At 32.8% G+C, this 24,197-nt stretch overlaps 1 protein-coding gene across 4 annotated transcripts in view; it reads left to right on the plus strand.

Moving 5' to 3' along the window:
• LOC143225972 (calmodulin-lysine N-methyltransferase) overlaps positions 1-20,796 on the plus strand; it is a 70,249-nt gene extending 49,453 nt beyond the window's left edge. For 3 of the 4 annotated variants that reach the window (XM_076456247.1, XM_076456246.1, XM_076456245.1), the window contains 4 exons: positions 1,779-1,842; positions 7,417-7,545; positions 8,175-8,266; positions 19,986-20,796. In XM_076456247.1, the coding sequence (XP_076312362.1) occupies positions 1,779-1,842; positions 7,417-7,545; positions 8,175-8,249 (268 nt within the window). In that variant the 3' untranslated portion in view covers positions 8,250-8,266; positions 19,986-20,796. The remainder of the gene's footprint in view (positions 1-1,778; positions 1,843-7,416; positions 7,546-8,174; positions 8,267-19,985) is intronic. The other variant, XR_013014230.1, reaches the window with a different exon arrangement.
• The last annotated feature ends 3,401 nt before the right edge of the window (positions 20,797-24,197 follow it).

Raw genomic sequence — 24,197 nt, forward strand, 5'->3', positions numbered from 1 at the left:
TCTGTTTAAAATCTTCAGGAACTTTCTTCTATGACAAAACATCAGATAAACTTATTTAGGTTTAATGAGTACAGTAGATATTAGCAAAACATTTCCAGGACTGGAATCCTTAGTTATTAAATATTATTGATAGTTTTTGTTTTCACATTTAAACATTGCACATAAATAAATTGTATGCTTTGATCTTAACTAAGAATATTATGTTCTAGCTGGACTTGTAACTGTTTTGGAAGGTCAGGCCCTAAGGCCACAAATAAGTTTTTGTCAGCTTAAGCAGTAGTTTTTATGATTTATAGGCAAAAATGTTGATTGCTGCAATTAACAAAATAAAGTATCAAAAGAAATATATTAAGAAATGTCAGTCAAGGACAAATTGAATGGATGTATAAATTAAACCTTCTGGTGAACAATAAAATTTTAATTCCTAAGATAAAAGTATTTTTAATGTTTTCCAAGAATGTGTCTCATGGCAAAATTTTATTAATTCACTACATTTAAGAATTATAGAAAACTCGCCTCAAATTATATGAATTTTTCTAGCTCAAATTAGATATTGCTAAACAACTGTTCTAAGTCACATGCAAACTGGTTAAATAGTTACACAAGGAGAAAATAAAATCTAAGGATATCATTCAGTAAGGAAAGTGTTAAATATGAATTGAGATCTCTGAAATTTTCTGTTGCCACTGGTTAGATGATAATTGTGGTTTTATTGCCTTATCTTTGAATGTGATTCAGGCAAATTTCTAGAAACTGTTGTTAAAAACATGGATCACCTAATTTTATTGGCCAAATTTAGATAATTATAAAGAAATATACTTTTAAACTTGTCCTCTGGTAGGACAGCAGTACATTTATGGATTTTTAATGCTACAATCTGAAATTTTGATTCCATTTGGTGAACACAGCAGATAGTTTGATGTGGCTTTGCTTCAAAAACTCAAACACAGTTGACATTTTTGTTGTAGTGTCAAAAATAAAAGCTATGAACTTTCAGTTTATAATGCATTTTATAATATATCAGTACTATTTCTGTATTGTTTATTCTTTCCCTTTTGTAGAAATACCAATATTTTACTGTTTATTAGTTTCATGGAAGTTTTTTTTCATTGTTGTGATTTGAAATTAATGCCAGAATGCATTGATTTTAATAATGTTGTTACTATACGAGAAATTAATTGCATTTCTTGTGTGACATTATTATGGTAGAAAGTGTTAGGTAAAATTAATTTTTTATTGTACAGTGCTTCATGATATTTATTCCAGATATTCCTATGTTTCATTTTTTTTATTGTTTGCTTATATTTATAAATTCAGCTTAGAAAATATTGAGGATGTGAGTGAAAAACATTTAAAATGCTCAAAGTGTGTGTTAATTTCCTGTAAAGTAATATTGTCACTGATGTTATGTTGATTAACTTTCACAAAGTATAATTGTAATTATAGGAAAAATATGAAGGTTTCTTACCTTGTTGCAGATATCTTTCATAGACATACTGAGAATTCTGCAATAAAAGAGACTTTTAATCATTTTAATTTGCTAATACTTGTTATGAAGGTAAGAAAATTGGTGGATAAGGCTCTGGTTGCTATAGGCTAGTATAAGTTGTGTTGTTCACTTGCATTTGAATTTGTTACTAATAGTCAGTAAAAAAAAAAACAGGCTGAAATTTGGAATTTAATAATAGAAGTTAATGGTGTTTCAAATAGTGTGTTTACCTTACAATTTTCACATGTAACATTAGAAACATTCATCAAGATTTAATTTTTCACTGCAGTATGTATTTTGATTCTGGAAGAATATTGCTGATCAACACAATATGGAAAATAATTAAAGACACTGTAAGTAGTTGTTTTAGATGTATAGAGTACTATTGTATTTTCTTGTTAATTCATTTCTGACATTCTTTAACAAAATCGGAGATATTAAATAAGTAGGACATTTATATTAAAAGTGCTTTAAGTAACACCTGTTAATAGTGTGCATTATCTGTGACATCAAACTTGCAGTGTGTAAAGCATAAGGTGATGAACAGTGGGATACTGGGCCCTCTTTGAGAGCACTGGCAAATGTTTACTAGGGGCACTGCATTAATGACCTAATGATTTATGAGAAGCATACCAAGTTGCCCTATGTTATATTTACATAGTATCTGACTATGAGTGAGGAATCTATAACTTAGGAAGATGAAATTAAACTTTTGCCAGAATCGTTTTGTGTTTATTTTAAAATGAGGTTTTAACTGTTAACTTAAAATAAGAAAACTTATGATATTAGATGTTCAGCAGTATAGAAACTTGTGTAAAAATGTAGTTCGTCACAGAGATCTGTAGTGAATAGAAATTAAAATAAGTGTATACTTTTATATATATATTAGTATGTTCTCATTCTTTACATGTGTAACACGTATGGAATAATACATATAGGTGTTCAATGTATGTGTGCATTAACAGTATTTAACTTCAGTGCACCAGCAGGTATTTAAGTTCATCAGATGATTTTGAGAGCTTGTTTATGATTTAACAGTTTGGTATCTCAGCTAAAATGCTGATTGTAGAGCTTGTGAGCATAAGGGCTTTGACATGGATAATGTCAGAAAAGAGTGATACACTTTAAGTAAATTGTCATGTGCTTTTGAATATAACATGTAGTTTTCAGCAACTGAAAAACACATATTAAACGTCATTTACACCTCCGAAGGTTTTGCATAAAGTAATATCCTTGTGTTCTACTCTGTGTCAGTCTTGGATAAATCAGTAATGTCACATCCCTCAACCAAGGCAATGTACCCATATTTTAAAATTTGTTTTAGCTGTGGAAACATACTTACAAAAGTTCTAGTTCAGATCTTAATTTTGTAAAACCTAAATGTAACATAAACTGACTTGTCTTATTCAGCGATCTGACAGGCAGACCCTTTTTCTTTATATCAGCAAAAACAATGGGTCAACACTGAATGTCAGCATACAGCAGACCTTGTTCTGTATATTGTCTCATCAAACTTCTTATTTCTTGATCAAATACCACATTGAAAGTATTAATTTTGTATGTAGTTGTCTCACCTTCTGCATATCATTTTTTCATGCTAAACTTTGACATTTAACAGACCTAGCCCATTTGAGTTGGTAAATTTAAAAAAATCAATTTCAAGACAAAATTCAGATATTATAAACCAGCATATATATATATTAATAATATAGTTGATCACCAGTTTTTCAAAGTGAAGTATGGATCATATCATGACAGATATGTTCTTATTGAACATGTGGGATTTTTGTGTTTTATGCACAATTTACATGCCAATCTATCTAAGATTACACAGTCATAAAAGTAATCAAACTTAGTAAGGGGAACACAGATACTGTAACACATTTGTGTTGCTTGTAAAAGGGGTACTGGGCTGGAGCAATAAAAATCGGCCCAATTATTTATTAGCATAAAGAATAGATAAAGCCTGAAATCTTGCATCTCAATTCTATGTATTACATCTCATGAGCCAAATTATATATCTTCATGAATAACTTAATTGATGTGTATGATCTTTTAACAACACAGTTGTCTGTTATTGCATTTCAGAGTGTAAAACCTGTTCAGTTTGTGGCACACACTTCCTCTTTGTTCTCTTCCTGAGTCTTTAAAGTCAATTTGACTTTTCTCTGCTGCCATCCCTGTTTTTATTTCCAAGACTGAACTAAATCAGTTGTAATGTTTGAAGGTATTCTGTGACAGGTGGGATGTGATGGAAAATTATTATGAATGTGTGAGCAATCAAAATTGTTTTACACCTCAGACAGCTCTCCAGCTTATCACTAGTCTCCATTTGCATGACAGCAATGAGATTTTGAATGTTGCAGTATAACCAAACAGTCAGGTCTTCAAAAAGAGTTTGGAGTTGTCTATAAATATTGCAAATACAGCTGGTGGTTTACTTGGTATTCCTGACCAATATGTTTCATCTGTCAGCTTAATTCTCTTCAATTTGTCTCTCCTTAACTTGCTCTCAGCTTCATTTTTCCAAACATCAATTTGCTTATAGGAATTTTAGAATAAATCTGCAGTTTATTGCAGCAGACTAAGTAATGATATTGCTGCAACATACCTTTATCACATCTAAATTGAGTGCATAGTGGCACATCTGTGAACTCACTATAAACTGGGTTTTGATTCCCATGGTGGGAAGAGTACAGATATCCCCATTATGTGGTTATGTGTGTGGCTTCAAACAAACTACTACCACTGTACATATGGGAGGAAACAAGAGCTATCAGCTTTGAGTTACTATCTCACCAAACATGTACTGGACCACCACACCACATTGGTCAGTTGTAGTGATGTCTTGTATGGAATTAATTTGCACTAAAAATGTACCAGCATTTCTATCATCATCTGATATAACATTCTATATTGTATTCTTCATTATAACAAGCAGCTTAATGAATGTTGTTTTACAGATGAAACTAACCAAAACACCTCTTCCAGTAACTCCAGACTGTTTGTGTTCTTTGAAGTTTGCAATTACTTTGTTCAAGTGCTTTAAGAGTGATATCATAATGACCATGAAATTTTATCAGTTCTTAGAAAACTGATTTATTTCATATTTATCCAACTTTTGTACAGCTTCATATCCATGTAGTCTAAACTGAAGATTAAGTTTTGCAGTAACCCTAATAACAGCAATAATTTTATCAACAATTTTATGTTTCTCCCAAACTTCAAGATTTTGTTTATTAGGCAGCATATCATGTACATTGGACAAGGTGTTTCCAGCTTTCTTATTTATCATGTGTATTTCACATTTTTGAATGTCCTCCTTAGATTCTTCCATTGTACATATTCAACTTGAAAGTCTTTGAAATTGAAAATGGAATTTCCTGGACTTGAAAAGGGGCCTTTTTTTGTTGTTTTGCAAAAGTACCAGATTTTAGTTGCAGAATATGTCAATATATCTATCTTTAATGCATGTTGCAGAGTCAAGTGCAATAAACATTCTTTTCATCTACATTCATGTGTAGAACATACAGTTATTTTATACAATTTAAGTGGAATTGGATTGATTTTGGTGTAATTTTAATTTCTAAAAACTAATTGATAAGCATTCTGAGGGTGTGTAGAAAGTGCTTGGAATTGATCTGAGTTCATGCTTTCTTACAAATCACTACATCTGCTTGCAAATGAAGACATAATACAATTACTTCACAAATATAGGTAAATAAAGCAGAAGAGGTTTTGTTTCTGATTTGAAATTAGATATTTGGCAAAATATTTGTTACACCTATCTTGGCTTGAGGATAGATGAAATATGTTCATGCCATCAGATATTTCACTTTCTTGAGAGTTGTCTATTCCTATCTCTAGATTACATTTCTAACTTCTGTGCATGGTTTCTATGTGTGTTGCAGTGATATTATCAAAGCCTCTGCATGAATGAACAGGTTGCATAGTTTCTAGAGTTTCTTCATAGTTGTGTGTGTAAGCTGTTAATTATTTTGAAATATTCAATGTGGGAAGTGACTTAATAGTTCTTTCTATTAAATAAATGAATAGATGTGATAATGTCTTGTGAAATTAAATTTCTGATGTCATTGTGTAGGAATAATTTACATATCTTTATAACAATAATCTGACTTGTAACTAGCACATTTTATGAAACTTTTCCAAGATTATTTGAAATTTGCCATTGCCACATATTTACAATTTACCATAACAGTGACATTGTCAACAAGACCTGTACTGGTCAGCTAGACTGATTATCAACTCCTCATGCCACTTGGATCTAAAGTTTTAGAAATACTGATCAAATGTCTGCACATCACAGAAATTAATTTGTATAAATGGCTTAAAGACATTTATTGTATGATTTTAATTGTGGAAAATATATATTGTTGTAAGTAGTATATGAAATATTAATATTGGAAAAATGTACAGACACAAGATTCTCTTTTCCACTTATTGTTTTCCTCACAAGATGGTTTTGAAATTTGGAATATTATAACCAATCAACTGCAAATTCTGTAATAAGCATTTAACTTGTTATATGAGGTTTTTTTAAGAATTCTAATGGCCAATTTGTATGGAGAATAATTATTTGTGTGCAACATATTAGTAATTTTTTTATCTTGCAGCTGAGAAAGATAACTAAAGGTATACTTTTCAATTCTATTATTGCTAGTGAAGCTTGCCAAATATTGGATTTTTTTTTAAGCAGAATTGGCTAGCAAAATTACCAGGAACACAAGCCCATTAACCTTAATGTAATAATTGTAAGTTGGGTTTATAAAAGTACATTATTATGTCATTATACAACTTGGAGACCTATAAGTTCCTCACAATAGTTATTCTTACAGTAATTGTAATTGGTGATTTTAATTATTTTCATGGGGAAGAACATTCCTTTGTCAGGTAGACCTGTAATTAATATGAATATCAGCAAACTAAGCTACCATTATTTGCTATTACAAAATAATGTTTATCAAACTGATATTTGTATATGAAAAAGAAAACAAACTAATGTTTTCCAGAATGTGACATGTTTAGCCATTTAAAACAGTTCCCTTAAGAGGCTATGAATGTGTTTTTTATTTATCTGTGGGAAAGCTTGCAAGAAAGAGGTACAAATATTAGCTGTATATTATAGGTTTAATTATTCACTTGTGATTAGTCTTCTACATCAGTTTGATCATTTAAAATAAATAAATGATACAGGTTTTAATTTATGAACATATGTTTAACTGTTATTAAGTGGCAACCTATAAAATTGGGAAGAACCACTGTTCAAGTTGAAGGGGGGTTCACTGAGATTTTGCCCAGTGGGCCAGTGTGCCACTGCTAATGAAATATGATCTTTTTAAAGGTAATTCATTATAAAAAATATCAAAGTAACATTAATAATAATTTAAATTAACCATTATGTGTTTCCTGTAATAAGTGTATAAAAGCACTTACATTTTTTTGGCATTCCTAACAGTAAAGTGTATTGTATTTTAAGAAAGTTAATTGTGTGGATGTAAAATGGGAGATAATAGCAATTAAATGATGCATTAAAGGAAACTTTAATTGGCTAAGTACTGAAAACAAATATTAGTATTTAAATAGTGTTGTTTTGAAAGACTCTCCATAAAATAGTAGAAAGTTAGCCTGGTGGGGATTGATTATTTGTAAAAATGTTACTTTTTCTGTAAGTCCTTATAGTTCCTTTTTTTACAGCTATCAATGCAGTTAAAGCTATAAATGTAATAATTGATTTAAGGACAAAACACAGCTCTCATAATTTTAAAATGTTGAAATTAGTTATATTTTCTTAAGTAATGTGTAGTGCAGATTGCTTATGAAATTTGGGAATTCCAAATCCTTAGGAAATTAAAATGTTTTCAACTCTTTCTATGGGATTTTTGCTTTAATTTAATTATTTGATGTAGGGTCTTGCTGTTGTCCTTGCTCCTACACGTGGGAACTCATTCCAAAAATTTGTTGATGAAGCTCAACAAAAATTTCACATAGAGAAACTCATGATCTATGACATTCACCTGTGGGATCTGCACATCAAGGTAGATATATATATATATTTGTTTTTAGTCATTTACAAAATAAGAAGTATACATGCAAGTATTAAAACATACTTAAATATAAAATGGTACAGTAAAGTTAGATACTGTACCAGAACTTAAGATGAAGTAAGCTGTAAGCTGGGAAAGGAGGAGAGACCTGTACTCACTCTGTTTCTGGTTCTTGAGAATTTTTGGATTCTATAGCTATAGGAGCATAAGATCCTTGTTAACTTTGATTCATATATGTTCTTGAAACCTAACACTACCCTCTAACTGTTTTAGTTTAAAAGAGAAGAGTATAGCTGAGGTTTTGCATTAATAAACAATGTTAATGTAGTTGAATATCCCATTATTTGTTATCACCCCAAAGCTTGTAGAATGAATTAGATCGTGAAATGGGAAAATTTACTATACATATCATGTGTCATTTTTGAAAAATATTTTTGGAAAGAAAAAAAAATTTTTAGCAATAACATTAAGAAAATATATGAAGCCCAAACCTACCAAAAATTAACATCACCTGCTTGTGTAATAGTGCAGTGTATTCTTTCATTAAGTTACAGTATATAACTATAGCTTACTTTGCAAAGGTTTTTTTAACACAGTGTTTTTTGGTATTCTTTTCTTAGCTCAAGAAAAAAAAGCCAGACTTGTATGATGAAAATCTTCATTATCCTCAGATGCTGTTGTTGCGTAAACTCTAGTTCATATTTCTTAAAAGGTAATACCTACTTACAGTCGTAATATCATGTTATTTCTAATTATATATTTCACCTTTGATTTTTTCTCTTTCATAACTTTTTAAAAGAAAACAGAGTAATACGTTTTGGCACTTTTTACTCCATATTAACACTTGTTGAGAAGTTCCTTCTCAATAAATTAGATTTTTTTTTAAGTAGTAATGATAAGTAAACATTAAATTACTTTGGGGGCAGATTTGTCAAGACAGACAGACATTCATTCTTTGAAATAAATTTCTTTACTACATTTTATTTTTGTTTTTTGCCATTTTATTTCAGATAACTTTTAAAGTACCTTTTATTGATCTAAATAGAAAAATAAGAATAGTCAATAATAATTTTATATAGGTTCAGATCTACCTATAGAAAGTATTTCAGATATAGAGGTTTATTAACACTTTGCACAGAAGGTTCAAAATGTGCATGTCATGACCTTTTTAAAGAGTTAAACTTAGTTTAATTACATAAATTTATAAATTATGTCAGTTAGCTTGGCATCAAAATGTAATTTATAATTCAAGTGTTTATAGATTTCTTACTTTTAAAAGGAAATATGTAAATAAATTCTTAGTCTGCACAAACTATCACTTCTCTTATACCAGCTGTTACTGTCTACTTGCATTAACTCTACTATATATTGACACTATAACAATTTACATTAACTATTGCTGTTTATTTACAGTAACCTTTTACTGCTAAATTAGTGGCTGTTACTGTTTGATTATATTAGCTAATACTGATAGAATTTTACTCTCAAGTTAGATTATTGTTTAACTACTACTGTTAGTACTGTGATTTCTGATTTATAGATTTTTTTTTTCTCTCCCATCACAAGGGTTTCAGATTTTCATCCTGTTAAAACACATAAATACTGATGAAACAGAATATAAAAGTTTGACTTCCTCTTGATTTACTAAATAGCACTATTTGTTCAATCCACATTGACATGCTTCTCCCATATCTCTTGTCTGTAATTCACTCTGACATTGCTATAGGTCATTTATAGCTAATAGAAAGAGCAAATACAACACTATATAAATTGCATAATTGTCTGTTTTGTTTTAACCCATTTGCTTTTTCTAAGAAATAAATGATCCATTTGTTATTTTTTCCCATTAAAAAACAATAGAAGACTTATTAGAAAAGTTGCAATTTACAACAATAAAATAATAATTAGGGAATACTTGTTATATAAAAATTGGAAATTACAACTATTAGATATTTATAAAACAAAAGTTGAAAATTACAGCTTATTATTTAGCTAACAAGTGGAATAAAATTTTGCAAAGGAAACAAATCAACATTTTGGCATAATGATTCATTTGAGTCTTAAACTTTGCAGTATGTTTTATAAAGGTAGATAGGAGTGATGTAAGGAGAAAATGTTGGTATTATGTATATGCATACTGTGGTACTTGTACAGTAAAATATATCAGTATTATTAAGACAGAATTACTTCACACCCAAAGGTTTTTGTTGTTATTTTTCTTATTTTCATCACAATGCAAAATACCATTCATATATCAGATGATTTGCCTACACATGAAATGTGCATGAACTGTGTATACGAGAGTGCATCTGCCTAGCTGTCTCTAGTAGCAAAATTATCATGTGATCTTAAAATATAAAATGTAGTAAGCTGAAAACAAGTCTGCAGAAGAAATGTCAGTGTGAAATCAAAGTTGTAAAGATAAGTTGTGTATCAAAATTCGAGAAATTAGTCAAATTCTAAAGTAGAATTTCTTAGACAAGTTGCATTTCTTATCTCACCTCATTTTCAGTCTAACCACTGCTAATATTCTCATTAATATACTTTTTTTACATGTAAATGTACAAATTGTAACACTAGGGATTAAGAATTTTCTTTTATGATGTGTTTCTAGTTAAAAATAACTTGATATTGCACTTTTAATCCGATTCATTGATGTATAGTTTTCAATAATATTGAGATATTTCATCATCATTTTGCCTCAGTTTGACAATAAAACAACCATACTTTTTTACTGTTATGTTGTGAACAGAACGGTTCTGCTCAAGTTAATTCTTTCATCACTGGCTCTGTCCCTGGAACTTAGCACATAACCACTTTGTGCTTGTTATAGTTTTCACACTATAACTTTTACATTTTTAAGCATATGTTAATGAAATTGGGCAGATTATCAGTAATCAATAAAATTCTTTTTTTTTACATGTTGTATAAACAACATGTAAAGTAACTTTAAGATTTAAAATACTTTTATGCATCAGAAAATTTTCAAATTTTGCAAGCAGAATCTTTATAACATCCAGATAGTTATCAAGTGTTTTTTTAAGAAAAAAATATATTTTATCTGTTATTTTTACTTTTGAATCACTTTATGGTTTTGGTAGGTTTGACTGATCTTGTAATCACAGTAAAGAAAAAAAAGGAAATGAATATAAATTATGCTTCTTTCATTCTAGAATGACAACAGATTATAACATGAAAACATAAATGTTTACACTAAATAGCTCAAATCTCATAACATTATACATTTATATATATTTATCATCTTTATTATATTGACCCTTCAATCATGCCTGGCTAAAAATATAGAAGTTACAATGATGCAGCACATGTGTACTCATATTACCATATCCAGAAATATAGAAGTGATCTATAATCTTTACAGTGGCCCTGCCTTGGCTGTGTTTTAGGAGACTAGTATTATATAATATATGCTCATGTTTCAGTTATTGTACATTATATATGTAGATTATTTCTATTTAGAAATAGGTTATCACTTATTTTTTTTTTAAACTTAAAATTTTAAATAAAGAAGGAAAGAAAATTATATCTCCTAGCTATGACCTTTGTACTCGTTTGCTGCTTGACATACATTGCTGAGCCTTTTAAAATTTCACACATGGAGGATATGAAACAATTTTTATGTGTAGAGACACACACGGTTAATAACCAGAAAATTGTAAATTACTATATTGGTACTATTTCACTATAATTTATCAAACTTTGTAACTAGTTTGTAATTTATTCTTAAAAAAATGAAATCTCAAGCAGACAAAAGATACAACCAACCTTCTTCAAATCATGGTTCAAAAGAACAAGATGGCCTCTCAACACATTAAAATAGCTTAGAAAACCACTAGGAGACATTTTGAGTTTACAGTAGGTTATTCATGTTATATATTGAAGTAAGAGTATATAAGGGATAATTTTCAAAAATGGAAAGAGGTGAGTGAGGCTGCTGTGTTTTATTTGGTACATAAAGGATATCTCAACAAACATAAAAGATATGAGATTCTTATTTTGTATTCTAACTTGTCAATATTAGTAATACAAGTTTCTAATTTGTATGAAACTACAGACTTAGTATTTTGACATCACGAACATCTAATCTGAACCACTGTTGCATTCAACATGTCATGTGATACCTGGAAGAGCCTGCATGCCACAATGTGTGTTTATCATTTGTATGTTAAATTCAGTAATGATCTCCCTTTTGCACTTAACCCTCTCACCATAGGTATCATTTACAGCATGACACAAAGATTTAGTGGCTAACATTCAATATTTAAACTACATTTTACTTATGTTATACCAATTAGTATAGTATAAACTCTTAGATAATAACCCATATTTAGTAGTATACAAGTTTTAAGTTCTTTATTCTGTATAGCAATACTTTAAGACAATCCTGAATTTCCTCTTTTGTAACACACATGGATCATTTTTTCTGTAGAAAGCTTCTCTATTTTACCCACAATCTCTTGAAAAAGTAAGAAACTTAAATTTAAAATACTATAAAATCATCATTGCTCAGACAAATTTGTTTGGTTAAGAGCTATCAAGCAGAAAATCAGCCCCCTCCTGCCACACCAACCTGTCACATCCTCTCTTTCAGGATTTGTTAACACAACACCCTTATGTTTCATTATATATTAGTTGTAACCAATATAAAGTCAAAGTTTTCATCTTTCAAATGATATATTGTATAACATTGTTTTCTGAACAGATAAGTGTCAGTTTCACGAGCATCATTCCCATGAGAAAGTTAATGACTAGCTTGGATGGCTTTATAATGAACATTATCACATAGTTAGGAAGCCAGAAAAATTTTTGAGTTAAGAGAAATTGTCTAGATTTTGCACATTATTAGTGTATGTTCTTTGGTGATTATTTAATTATATAAAAGTTATTTAGTGCATTAATACTATTAGTGTAAGAAAGATTGGGTAAGTACTTTATTCCCCTCAGTGTGGATTCCTGTACGTGGTGAGGGAAGGTTCTGTTCTTTCTGGTCACCTACTCTGGGATCTAAACATCTGCCCATGTGTTTGCCATGTGTGGCGACCCGTGAAGGGGAGGAGAGAATCCTGATGGTTGAGGGGTCCAACCCTAACACACCACTTTGGTCTTGAATTCCTGTAGATGGACGGCCTTTGGGTAGCCCCTCTTGGGTCAGTCGGCTGGTCCACTTGAGCTAGAGTCAACCAAGTACCAGTGTTGGAAGTTCTGAATGGGTGTTGTGGACATTGTGTCTGATGCTGGTGTTTTGGTATAGTGCTCAAGAAACCCTGGCATTGCTGTAATGTCCTTGCATGACATTGTAGTGTATCCCCTCGTTGGGCTCCATGGTGGGTGGGGTCAGTGGGTACCAAAGTTTTTTTTTCCTATGGATCCTCCTATGAAAGATTTAAATAAAATAGTGAAGAAACAGTCAATAGGTAAATGACCACGTCTTGAAGACTCTGAGCAGCAATCTTCAACATCTATAACACACGTACCTCATTTTCTTACACTACATTCTCTTTCAGAAAAACCTTTAGGGCAAAGGTCCCCCTTTTTTATTCAGAAGGGACTAGAGGGACTTGCTGGCTTTCCAAAGTCAGTAAAGAAGCTTCGATCTGGAGACATATTGGTTGAAACATTCACATCCCAACACAGTGAACTCGTCTTGAATTCAAAGGCAATTGGGGATGTACCTACTGAGGTTACCCCTCATGCAACCTTGAATTCATCACAAGGAGTTATTGTTGAGAGGGATTTCAGGAACGTCCCCGAGTCGGAAATTCTTGCTGGTTTCTCCACCCAAGGAGTTTCTGCAGTGAGGCACATCTCCACGCACAAAGATGGAGTTGTACTGCTAACAAATATCCTCATTTTGACATTTACATCACCACGTGCACCTGCCACCATCAAGGCAGGTTATCTAAATTGCAGGGTACGGCTGCACATTCCAAACCCTCTCGGATGTTTCCAGTGTCAGAGGTTCGGCCACTCAAAGACGTCATGTCATGGTTCCCTGACATGTGCTCGTTGTGGTGGCAAGGACCATGATGCCTATGAGTGTGACACAGACCCACATTGTGTCAACTGGGATGGTTTTCACCCTTCCTACTTTTGTTTTTGCCCAAAATGGTTGGAGGAAAAAGAGGTGCAGCATTTGAAAACGACTCATAACATTAGTTATCCTGAAGCTCGGAAATTGCTGTTTGCCACTTTATCTCAGACATATGCTGCTGCACTTTATTCCACAACTACAGTGGGAGTGCAGACAGATCTCTCTGTGCTTCCAAGAGAATCGTTTTCAATACATATGAAAAGCCTTTTGCCCTCCATTGTTAAAAAGGTTGATGAATCAACTTCTACACCCATCTCTGTTACTCCCATACATTCCAACAAATCCCAAGATCCACATCCATTGGTTCCAAATACAGGCATTTCTTCAGATACATCTTTTTCTCCCACCCCAAGATTCAAAGGAATCATTCATTCACATCCTCAGTCACTGGAATCCCCTTCCAACAACAAAGAACTGCCCAATCGACCCAGGGCAGGATCCATGGAGGTCGATAGACCTCCTCTGAATAAGGACAGTAAGGAAAAAGACATGGTCATAAACAGAAGGGTTCTCCAGCCACTTCGCCTACCCATCATTAAAAATGGCCACCTTGATACAATGGAACTGTCGAGGTTTACGTTCTAATCTGGATGACATCCAAACACTGATTGCTTCCTACAATCCTGCATGTCTTTCCCTACAAGAAACAATTTTGAAACCTGCCAATACAATCACCTTTTGGCAGTTTTCTCTGTACAGAAATGACAGACTGTGTGATGGACGAGAACATGGAGAGGTGGCACTGTTGGCTGATCAGCATGTGCCCACCCTATCTTTGTCACTCAACTCACCCTTGGAAGCCATAACCATCCGTGTTTCCTTGGGTCATAGCATCACTGTTTGTTCTCTCTACCTGTCCCCTGGAGAGACATATGATCAATCAGATCTTGATGCTCTCGTTGAACAGTTGCCGTCTCCCTTTCTAATCCTGGGGCACTTTAATGGACATCATCCCCTCTGGGGAAGTGCTGTTATTGATTGGAGGGGTTGCTCTGTCGAACGTATGCTCTCTGATCACAATCTTTCTCTTTTCAGTACTGGTTCTTCTGCTTATTTTCACACACCTAGTCAGACCTTTACCGCTATTGATCTCTCGGTTTGCTCCCCTTCATTATTCTCCCATTTTTCATGGAGGGTTGACAATAATTCGCTAGACAGTGATCATTTTCCTATACTTTTGAGCGAGACTGGCCATGATCGATGCCACCCTACCTGCGTGCCCTGGTAGAAGCTGGATCTGGCAGACTGGTCCACTTTCACTGTTCTCGCAGAACTTGATCCTGCCATCATGAGTCAGCCTTCAATAGACGACTGTGTGGCAGCGGTAACTGACTGTGTTATACAAACAGCTGCTCAGTGTATTCCTAAAACCTCAACACGTTTTCCACGATATCCTCATCCGTGGTGGAATCCTGCCTGCCACATGGCACGGAAGGCTCAAAAACGGGCCTGGGATACTTTCCGTAGATATCCCACACTTTCGAATTGCATCGCTTTCCAACAGGCCTGTGCACATGCTAGGTTGGTAAGACATCAAAGCCAGAAGGAATCTTGGATTAAGTTCACAACTAGCATATCTTCTACCACCAGTTCCAAGGTCATATGGGAGAGGATTTGAAAGGTCACTGGGCACTACAATTCTGTCCCCCTCTCGATCTTACTCTCTGATGGCCAAGAGGTAGCTGATGTTTGGAGCATTGCCGATACTCCAGATGAAAGCTTTTGCCAGGTTCTAGCACTTCTGCTTGTTCCTCCAACTTCTTCGCCATCAAGACTCGGGCAGAGCATTCACCTCTTTCCTTTCAAACTGACTTTCTCTTTGAGTATAATTGTCCCTTTACACTGGTGGAATTGAAAATGGCCCTTCATTGGTCTGGCAGTACATCTGTTGGACCTGATGATATACACTATGACATGCTGCACTATCTCTCTCCTGCTTCTCTTAATATTCTTTTTATTGTTTCTAACCATATCTGGCAGGAGGATGTTTTTCCTAATGCCTGATGCCAGACTATTATCTTACCTTTCTCTAAGCCTGGGAAAGATCCCAATATTCCTTCAAACTACCATCCAATTGCATTGACGAGCTGTCTCTGTAATACTTTAGAGAGGATGGTTAATGCTCATCTTGTTTGGTTCCTCAAATCAAACAACCTCCTTTCGCCCACCCAGTGTGGGTTACAACAATAGCACTCCACCATGCACCACCTAATTCAACTTGAAACATCAATCAGAGAAGCCTTTCTCAAATGACAACATCTTGTATCAATATTCTTTGACATTGAAAAGGCTTATGACACAACATGGAGGTATGGCATTTTGCAAGACCTCCATATATATGGGTTACATGGCCATTTACCCATGTTTATTAAAAAAATTTTAATGGACAGGAGATTCCAAGTTCGTGTGGGTTCGACACTTTTCCATTCTTTTCTACTGGAACTTGGGGTCCCTCAGTGCTGTGTTTTGAGTGTCACACTTTTCAGTCACTTTTCATTTATGAGATAAATGTCACCCCTCTCACTGTTGCAAACGGGCTTTATGTCAACGACTGACACAAGATGTGTACATGAGATATATTGAGCAGCAACTACAAACTGCCCTCAATTGTGTACTGAAGTGGACCACAGCAAGTGGCTTTAATTTCTCTCTCTCTAAAACCATTTGCATGCACTTTTGCCACCAACGGGGTATTCACCCTGATCCTGAACTCCGTATTGGTTAAGTTTCGCTACCAGTGGTCCCTGAGACCAAGTTCTTGGGGCTTATCTTTGACCATAAGCTGGCATTTATACCACACTTAAAGCAGCTACGGGTCAAATGCACAAGAGCACTGAACATCCTCCGTGTCTCTCTACCACCAGTTGGGAAGCGGATCGATATTCCATGTTAGAGATATATCGTGCTCTTATTCGATCGAAACTTGACTATGGATCAATGGTTTATGGCTCTGCCAGACCCTCGGCCTTAAAGATGCATCATCAAGGACTTCGACTCTGAGCTGGGACTTTCCGCACCTCCCCTGTTCAAAGCTTATACGTAGAATCTCATGAACCTTCTCTGCACCTTTGCGATTTGCAACTGTCTTTAATATATTCTTCAAAACTTCATTCCTCACCAAAGCATCCCACCTGGGATTGTGTTTTCCTTCCTCAGTGGGCCATACTTTTTCAGAACAGACGATTTGCCATTGCTCCTTTTGGCCTTCGCATCCAGGTGCAATTGGATGAATTGGGTCTGTCCTTGGATAACATTGTAGAATCCACTGATCAGCCCTTCCCACCATGGGTTATTACAGTCCCCACATGTGACCTTTCTTTAAGTCATCTGAGAAAGGCAGATACCCCCGATTGGAAGTATCATCTTTTATTTACTGAACATCTTTTGAACAGTCTTTCCATTCTAATTTGTACGGATGGTTCCAAATCAAGTAAATTTGTGGGCTCCGCCATGGTTTGTTGCGTTCGTTGGTTGCGCGCAGAATCCCCTCTACAGCTTCTGTGTTCACTGCTGAACTGTACACCATATCTCTTGCCCTGGATCATATTGAAGCTAAGCAGTACTCCAACTGCACTCACATAGTTCTCCACTGGCCCTGGAATCGCTTCACGTTGGCTCACACCCTGTTCTCACTGATATTCAAAACCGACTCGCCCATTTCTCATTAACATCTACTTCTATCCAGTTTTTCTGGATACCAGGCCATGTTGGTAGTTGCGGGAACGAGCTTGCAGACATGGCAGCTAAATCTATCTGCTCTGGCACTATCACCACTGTGTCTATTCTGTACATGGACTATGGTCCTGTATTCAAGGCTCGGCTCCGTGCCAGCTGGCAGTCCACTTGGAGTGAGCAACGTAACAACAGGCTTTTCCAAATAAAACCCTATATTGGGCTTTGGCCGTCTAGCTTACGTAAGGTTCGGAAGGAGGAAGTTGTTCTAACTAGACTACGCATTGGTCACAGTTTTTTAACTCATCGTTTTCTTTTACTTGGAACTGTTGCACCAGTGTGTAGTTTGTGTAACACTCAAATCACTGTAAGCCACATTTTACTTTCTTGCCATCGTAACAACTCTCAATGACGGCACTATTTTAAACATGTTCTGTCCCAAGGTTTGTTCGTAACATTGGACAGTGTTATAGGTGACAGTGACACTATCCACCTTGATAAAGTTTTTAGTTTTTTAATGGCCATTCATCTTTTTAATCTCATTTAAGTGTTTGATATTTATTCATTACACCTTTTTAATTGTGGTTCCCTTTTAAGAGTCTTCATCTCTCTAGTTCAATGTGAAATTGGAAAATGGCCAGAACATTAAATAACTCGACACCAGGACTGGAAAGACCAACTTCAGGTGACTAACGCTACTGTTTGAACTATCCGTTTGAGCTACCCATTCGTTGTCCTGGCGAGTTGTTATTACAGTTTTGCTGCATGTCTGTTAACACTTTTATTGCTTTACTTTTTGGTACAGGCCATAATGACACAACCTGGAACCAGGACTGGAAAGACCAACTTCAGGTGACTGATGGTGGTTCTTGTACTTACCTGTTAGTCTTCCTGGCAGGTTATGATCATTACCATTGTGCTACAGAAAGTCCTTTACAACTTTGTAGACTGGATGTCAACATTGGTTTTATGCTATTTTATGTTTTTAATTGCTGTTTTGTTTTTACCTTAATTTCCATTTATGTATTTTACTTCATTTACTTTACTTTTACCTTTTTACCAGATATTTGGCTAATTATTATTACGATTTTGCTACATATCTTTTAAAACTTTTATTACTTTACCTTTTGATAATGGCTGTTATGACACATTACCCGGAACCAGGACTGGAAAGGCCAACTTCAGGTGACTGACGGTGGTTCTTGTACTTACCTGTTAGTATTCCTGGCAGGTTATGATCATTACTATTATGCTAGAGAAAGTCCTTTACAACTTCTTTTACTCTGCTTTCTCTCTTAACATTGTAGACTAGATATCAACATTTGTTTTATGCTTTTTCTGTTTTTCAATGCTGTTTTGTTTTACCTTCATTTCCTTTTATGTATTTTACTACATTTAATTTATTTTTACCTTTTTAGCAGATGTTTGGCACAGATAGCCTAGCTGCTTTGTGCTATAAAACACTAAATCAACCAACCAACCAACCAAGTACTTTATTTCTTGTTTTTAATGTTTATTTTTTTATTTATTATTATAAAAGTAACTAAAAGTTAAAAATAAGGATCTATTTAGTTGAGATTAGATAAGATAAATAATAATATAATAATGCATTTATGTGCCTCATGAAACAAGCAACTTGTAATAGTTTATGGGTAATGTAATTTGATAACATGAGATGCACATTCCCTGAGTAATTTACAATTACAATTGTAATGACCAAGATAAAAGGCAATCGAAAGAGCAATAAAACAAGAAAATTTTTGTTATAAATAGATGTAGCTGTTACATGCTTAAAACGACTTCAGATAAATGAATGTAATTTCATGTTACAATTTGGCATCATTCTACAAAAAAAAAGGGGGGGGTAATTCAGAAATAACAAAATATTAAGTTTTACTAGAAAAAACGTGAAATGTATTTAGAAGGATTTTAGAATTACAAAAAAGAAATTTGAGATTTATGAGATAAGGAATATTAATTTTAATATTAACATGAAAAACTGCTTTTCACACAGATTTTTCAAAACAAATACTTAGTACATTCATGGACAAATATTTATTTTAATTTATTAAAAATACTTCACTAAAAAATGTTTTTTGTATGTGAAAGACATAATATTAACTGAAAGACCACCAAATTTTGTAAAGATATACACACTATTTTGAAAGTTAGAAGTATTGAATAAATCTGTAAAAACTAAAGTACAAAGAGGTCACACTGTTAGTCAAATTGTGTTGAAAGTTAAGTAGTTTAATTTTTAAATACACTTTTTAGTTAACTTTCATTCGAATAGAGATTATCTTATAATTTTCTTTAATATCAAGTGGTTAAGGTACTTGACTCATAATCTGAGGGTTGCAGGTTTGAATCCCTGTCACATCAAACATGGTTACTCTTTCAGCCATGGGGGAATTATAACATGATAGTCAATCCCACTATTCTTTGGTAAAAATGTAGCCCAAGAGTTTGCAGTGGGTGGCAATGTCTAGCTGCTTTCTCTCTAGTCTTATGCTGCTAAATTAGGGATGGTTAGTGCAGATAGCCCTCTTGTAACTTTGAATGAAATTCAAAACAAACGAACAGCTGATTAACTTCTAACCCAATTAGATGATGCATTTAGTGTTAAACACTTTTTTTTTTCTTACAGATTCTTTCTGATCCTCAAGAGAACTATGCTTCAAGTTATAATGACTGCATCACTGTCCTACTTTTAACTTGAGAGGAGGACTTTTTCTCATCAAAAAAGTAAACTTTCTGAATTTGTTTTAATAATCTAAATGTCACACAAGGAATTATCAAGACAGACAGACAGACAAAAGAGAATTCTGATCCAATTTTAATATTAATTTGTATAAAAGTCAGCTTTTACCTGTTGAGTGAGTATGGATATTAGATGATGCCAGACCAAACTACTGGGGCCAAAATATGTCAACAACTACTAAAAATGTTTGCCTTTGTCCCACCTGAAACAGTTTAGTCTGAATCGTAAGGTCTGAAATTTGACAGGTTTCATGTTCTGTGAAAATAGTTTTGGATTATTAAAACTATTTATCTAGATGTTTACTAAATTTAAATACTCAAATAGGAAGAGTGACATCGTATCAAGGGGTGTTTCCTAGGTTGTGATAAGGTGGGTAGTTTCATTGCTTGTACTGTCCAATATCTCAAGTTTTAATATATTATACAATAAGTGTTAATACTTAAAAGTGGTGTTTTTAGGGTACTTATATTACTTTCATATTTCAACTGATTTTTTTCTGTAGATCAGCTGGTTATATTTTTTTTAATGAACAGTACCAGTTATCTTTTTTATGTTCTTAATGTAGGCAAGTAAATAGAAAGTAATTTAAACATCTTGTTGTTTCATTTATATTACATTATAATATATTTAAAACTCTGTTATGTGTACATATATATTTCATTGATAGTATTCTAAATAAAAGAGTTCTTTCTTCTCAGAAGTTAGTGTGTTTTATTTGTATTATGAATACTGGATTATTAACACTATTGGAAGTAGGCTTTCGAGGAATATTTTGTAAGCAAAAAACAGGTTTCACTTACTCATTTGAAGAATTAATTACATTAAAAAATATATTTTTGTATTTAGTAGTTAGTGTTTGTATTATAATAAACATTTTTGTGTAAAATAATTTAAAATCCGAGATGATGAATACAAATGAAAAAACAATTTTCAGATGGAGAACAGTATTTTTAATCTTAACATGAAAATCATTTCTCACTTGGGAAGAGAAATGTTTAGTAAACACTCCATTAAAAGTTCTAATGTTTTGCTTACAAAAATCTTGAAATGTTTATTGAAAGCTTGCAAAATTTTGTGAAAATACACAACATATTTGAAGTTAGAGTATGGAAACTTTAATGGTCAATTTGGAATTTCAAACTTGGTCAAAATGACCAAGCTCATAGCAAGAGAGTTAACAACTGATTAAAAAAAAGTACCTCATAACATATTTAACAGATACATATTATTTTCCATCTTAAGACAACTTTGGTATTAATCTGTTGTACAAGTCGAAACTTCTCTGAATCTGATCTTTCAGACCAAATATCTTGATTCATCATACTGTTGTCTAGTTTATTTTTATTGCACTGAGAAAAAGAAACTAGTAGATGAAGTAAATAGAACCTACAAAAGAAGTTTTTACAAGTTACATAGCTTCAGCAAATAGAGTATTTTATTAGAAACAAGTAAAACCGCTTACTTTTGTTGTAGTTTGTAATTACTAATTTTAATCCCTTCATACGTTATTTTAAATCTTTCCTTTGAAATGTTTATTTCATAAAACTATAAATTTGATGGGTTTTTTATTAACTGAAAAGCACTAAATGTGGTTATACTGTATTTATGAGCTATGAAAAGAAAGCCAATCAGTATTTTACCAATAATTGGTTTGACAGTTGGAAATAGGTCAATAATTGCATGATCGGGTGATAATTAGAATTGGTAGAATGTCAGATTTTCAAATCACAGAAAACTGATTGCCAAGAAATTAAAAATAACACCATCAGATCTCTATATTCAAAACAAATCTGTATTGTAGGTATATTCTTACAATCACTATCCTGTATTTTTTCCATTGTCTTGTTTCACAAAATATTGTTCACCATAAAATATTGTCAGTTAAACTGTGTATGCTTCTCATTTATTTACATAAATTGATACACTGAATGAAAGGTTCAAAAACAATGTCCCTCATATTACAATGCACACCAATTTCTAAACAGACTGTATGTTAATACATGGTCTAATAACAATACCCTATGTATAAAGCTAATACATGCAGTGTGCTTGCTGAGATCTATGCAGACTTTTTTGAGGAAGTGTTTTGGGATGATATCCCATGTGGCTCCTTGTTAGTACCTCAGTGTTTATAAGCTCATTATTTGGAAAGACATCTAAAAGAGCATGACAAAAGTGATTGGAAATTTTGAATGTCCTATCATTTACATAATAACTTACCTGTTAGACAACTATGGAACATTCTATTTTATCAGTTGAAAGACCTGCTAGTTATGAATGTGCATAATTTCAAAAAGTTACATTAAAGTTAGTTGTAGTTGGAAAGACATGATTGTTGATTGGTTGGATTGTCTCTGAATAATAAAAACAGATTTTTTAATAGAAAGCAAATGATTGAAAAACAAGCATCACTAAGTTAATTTCCATAACTGACTGCCCATTTCACATGTAACTAACGAGGGAGTATATATATCTTTATTGAAAGTAAAAGCTAATATTTCGTGATTTTTAGACAAATGTTTAAATTGTAATAATGGAGACTTGAAAAAACATTTGGTGACAAATTCTAAACCAGAACACAATGGGTTTTCTCTGTCATAATGCATTAAAGTTTTTTGTTTTGTTTTTTTAAGGGTGGAAAGTTGATCCTTATGTATGCAATAGATACAGTTAGGATCACTTTTTAATAAGACCAATTAAAAAAAAAACTTCTGGCAACCAACTTGGAGATTCTTGTCTTTACAAGGAATTACAACTATGAGAAAATAACTAATTGCAGTACATTTTTTATAACCAATTTTATCATTCAAGTCATCCTGATTTTTATATAAGCATTTGATTGTGAGCAGTAACAATATGAAATATATGAAGATATTCACTTCTTAACAAATGATAATCCTTAATAAATACCAGAAACGAAACAAGGTTTGCAGGAATTTTTGGTGTTTGAATTATGAGCTCTGATAGTCTTATTAATAATTACACTCCAGAAGTGGAAGATTTCCTCTAATTGCAAGTATTATCTTAGCTTTATCTCGGTTTAGTCAATTACCCATATCATCATATAAGTCTCCAGTCTTACTAAATAGTCACTCACTTGGTGTTTGGTTGGAATACTTTGGTTTAGGTCAAAATGTGTAGAGTAATATGAAAGAAAGTCTTTGAACTTATGGTTGAGTTGAATGTGAACTTCAATGTTTCTTTTTCACAATTAATCAAAAAATATTATGTATCAATCTTGTATCAGCCACGAGGTCAGTCCATATTTTTATCTTTCACTCATTCAAATAAAAAACTGAAAAGACTTTTTATGACACATTTATTGATTACTTCACCATTCAACAATTTTTAAGGTAAAACAATCAACAGTACCACACAGGTTGATTTTGCATTATAATGATCAACAGTCAGTGATTTTCAATTGTGTCATGGTGATTTTTATGAAGAAAAAAAAAGTTATATAAAGAGCCCATCCATATAAAATGGAAATAAAGCTAGAGATGAAATTCTTTATGTGGTGTGTGTAAGTTCTCGTGGTTAGACATACTTGTAAAAGGAGAGCCTGTTAAATAAACAAATCATGGGAAGGTTTTATGATTCTTTATTAACAAATACTTTATTATTATTTTACAGGGAGGGTGGACAAATAAAAGGTGCTCCATTCCTGAAAATTTTGTGAATTTGTTATATATTTTATGAGATAACAGAAAAATATGTAAAACTATTTGTGTTTAGACAGCACTTGACAAATTCTGTTCAAATATTATCCCAAATCCTAACTTTACTTTGGCTATAACATATAGATCCTGATTGCATTAAATGTGTAACTGCAGGATAGCAAAATCATGTAAGTTCTTATTAATAATTTTACTTTCAATAATCAACTGTCTTAGGCTCATTTTACATTATTTATGTTTTTATAAACGTTGAAACTGTGTTAAAGCTACAGGAACTATGTTGTAATAAACAAGTTTCTTGTAAATCCAAAAAAAGAAGTACTTAATATATTTGCAGAGAAAATTAAGTTATTTCAAATCTAAATTCTATACAAGATACAGATAGGCTCATGAAATAAAAGCATACTAGAAGTTGTGACAT

Source organism: Tachypleus tridentatus, chromosome 9, assembly GCF_004210375.1.
Source record: "Tachypleus tridentatus isolate NWPU-2018 chromosome 9, ASM421037v1, whole genome shotgun sequence".
Taxonomy (NCBI): Eukaryota; Metazoa; Arthropoda; class Merostomata; order Xiphosura; family Limulidae; genus Tachypleus; species Tachypleus tridentatus.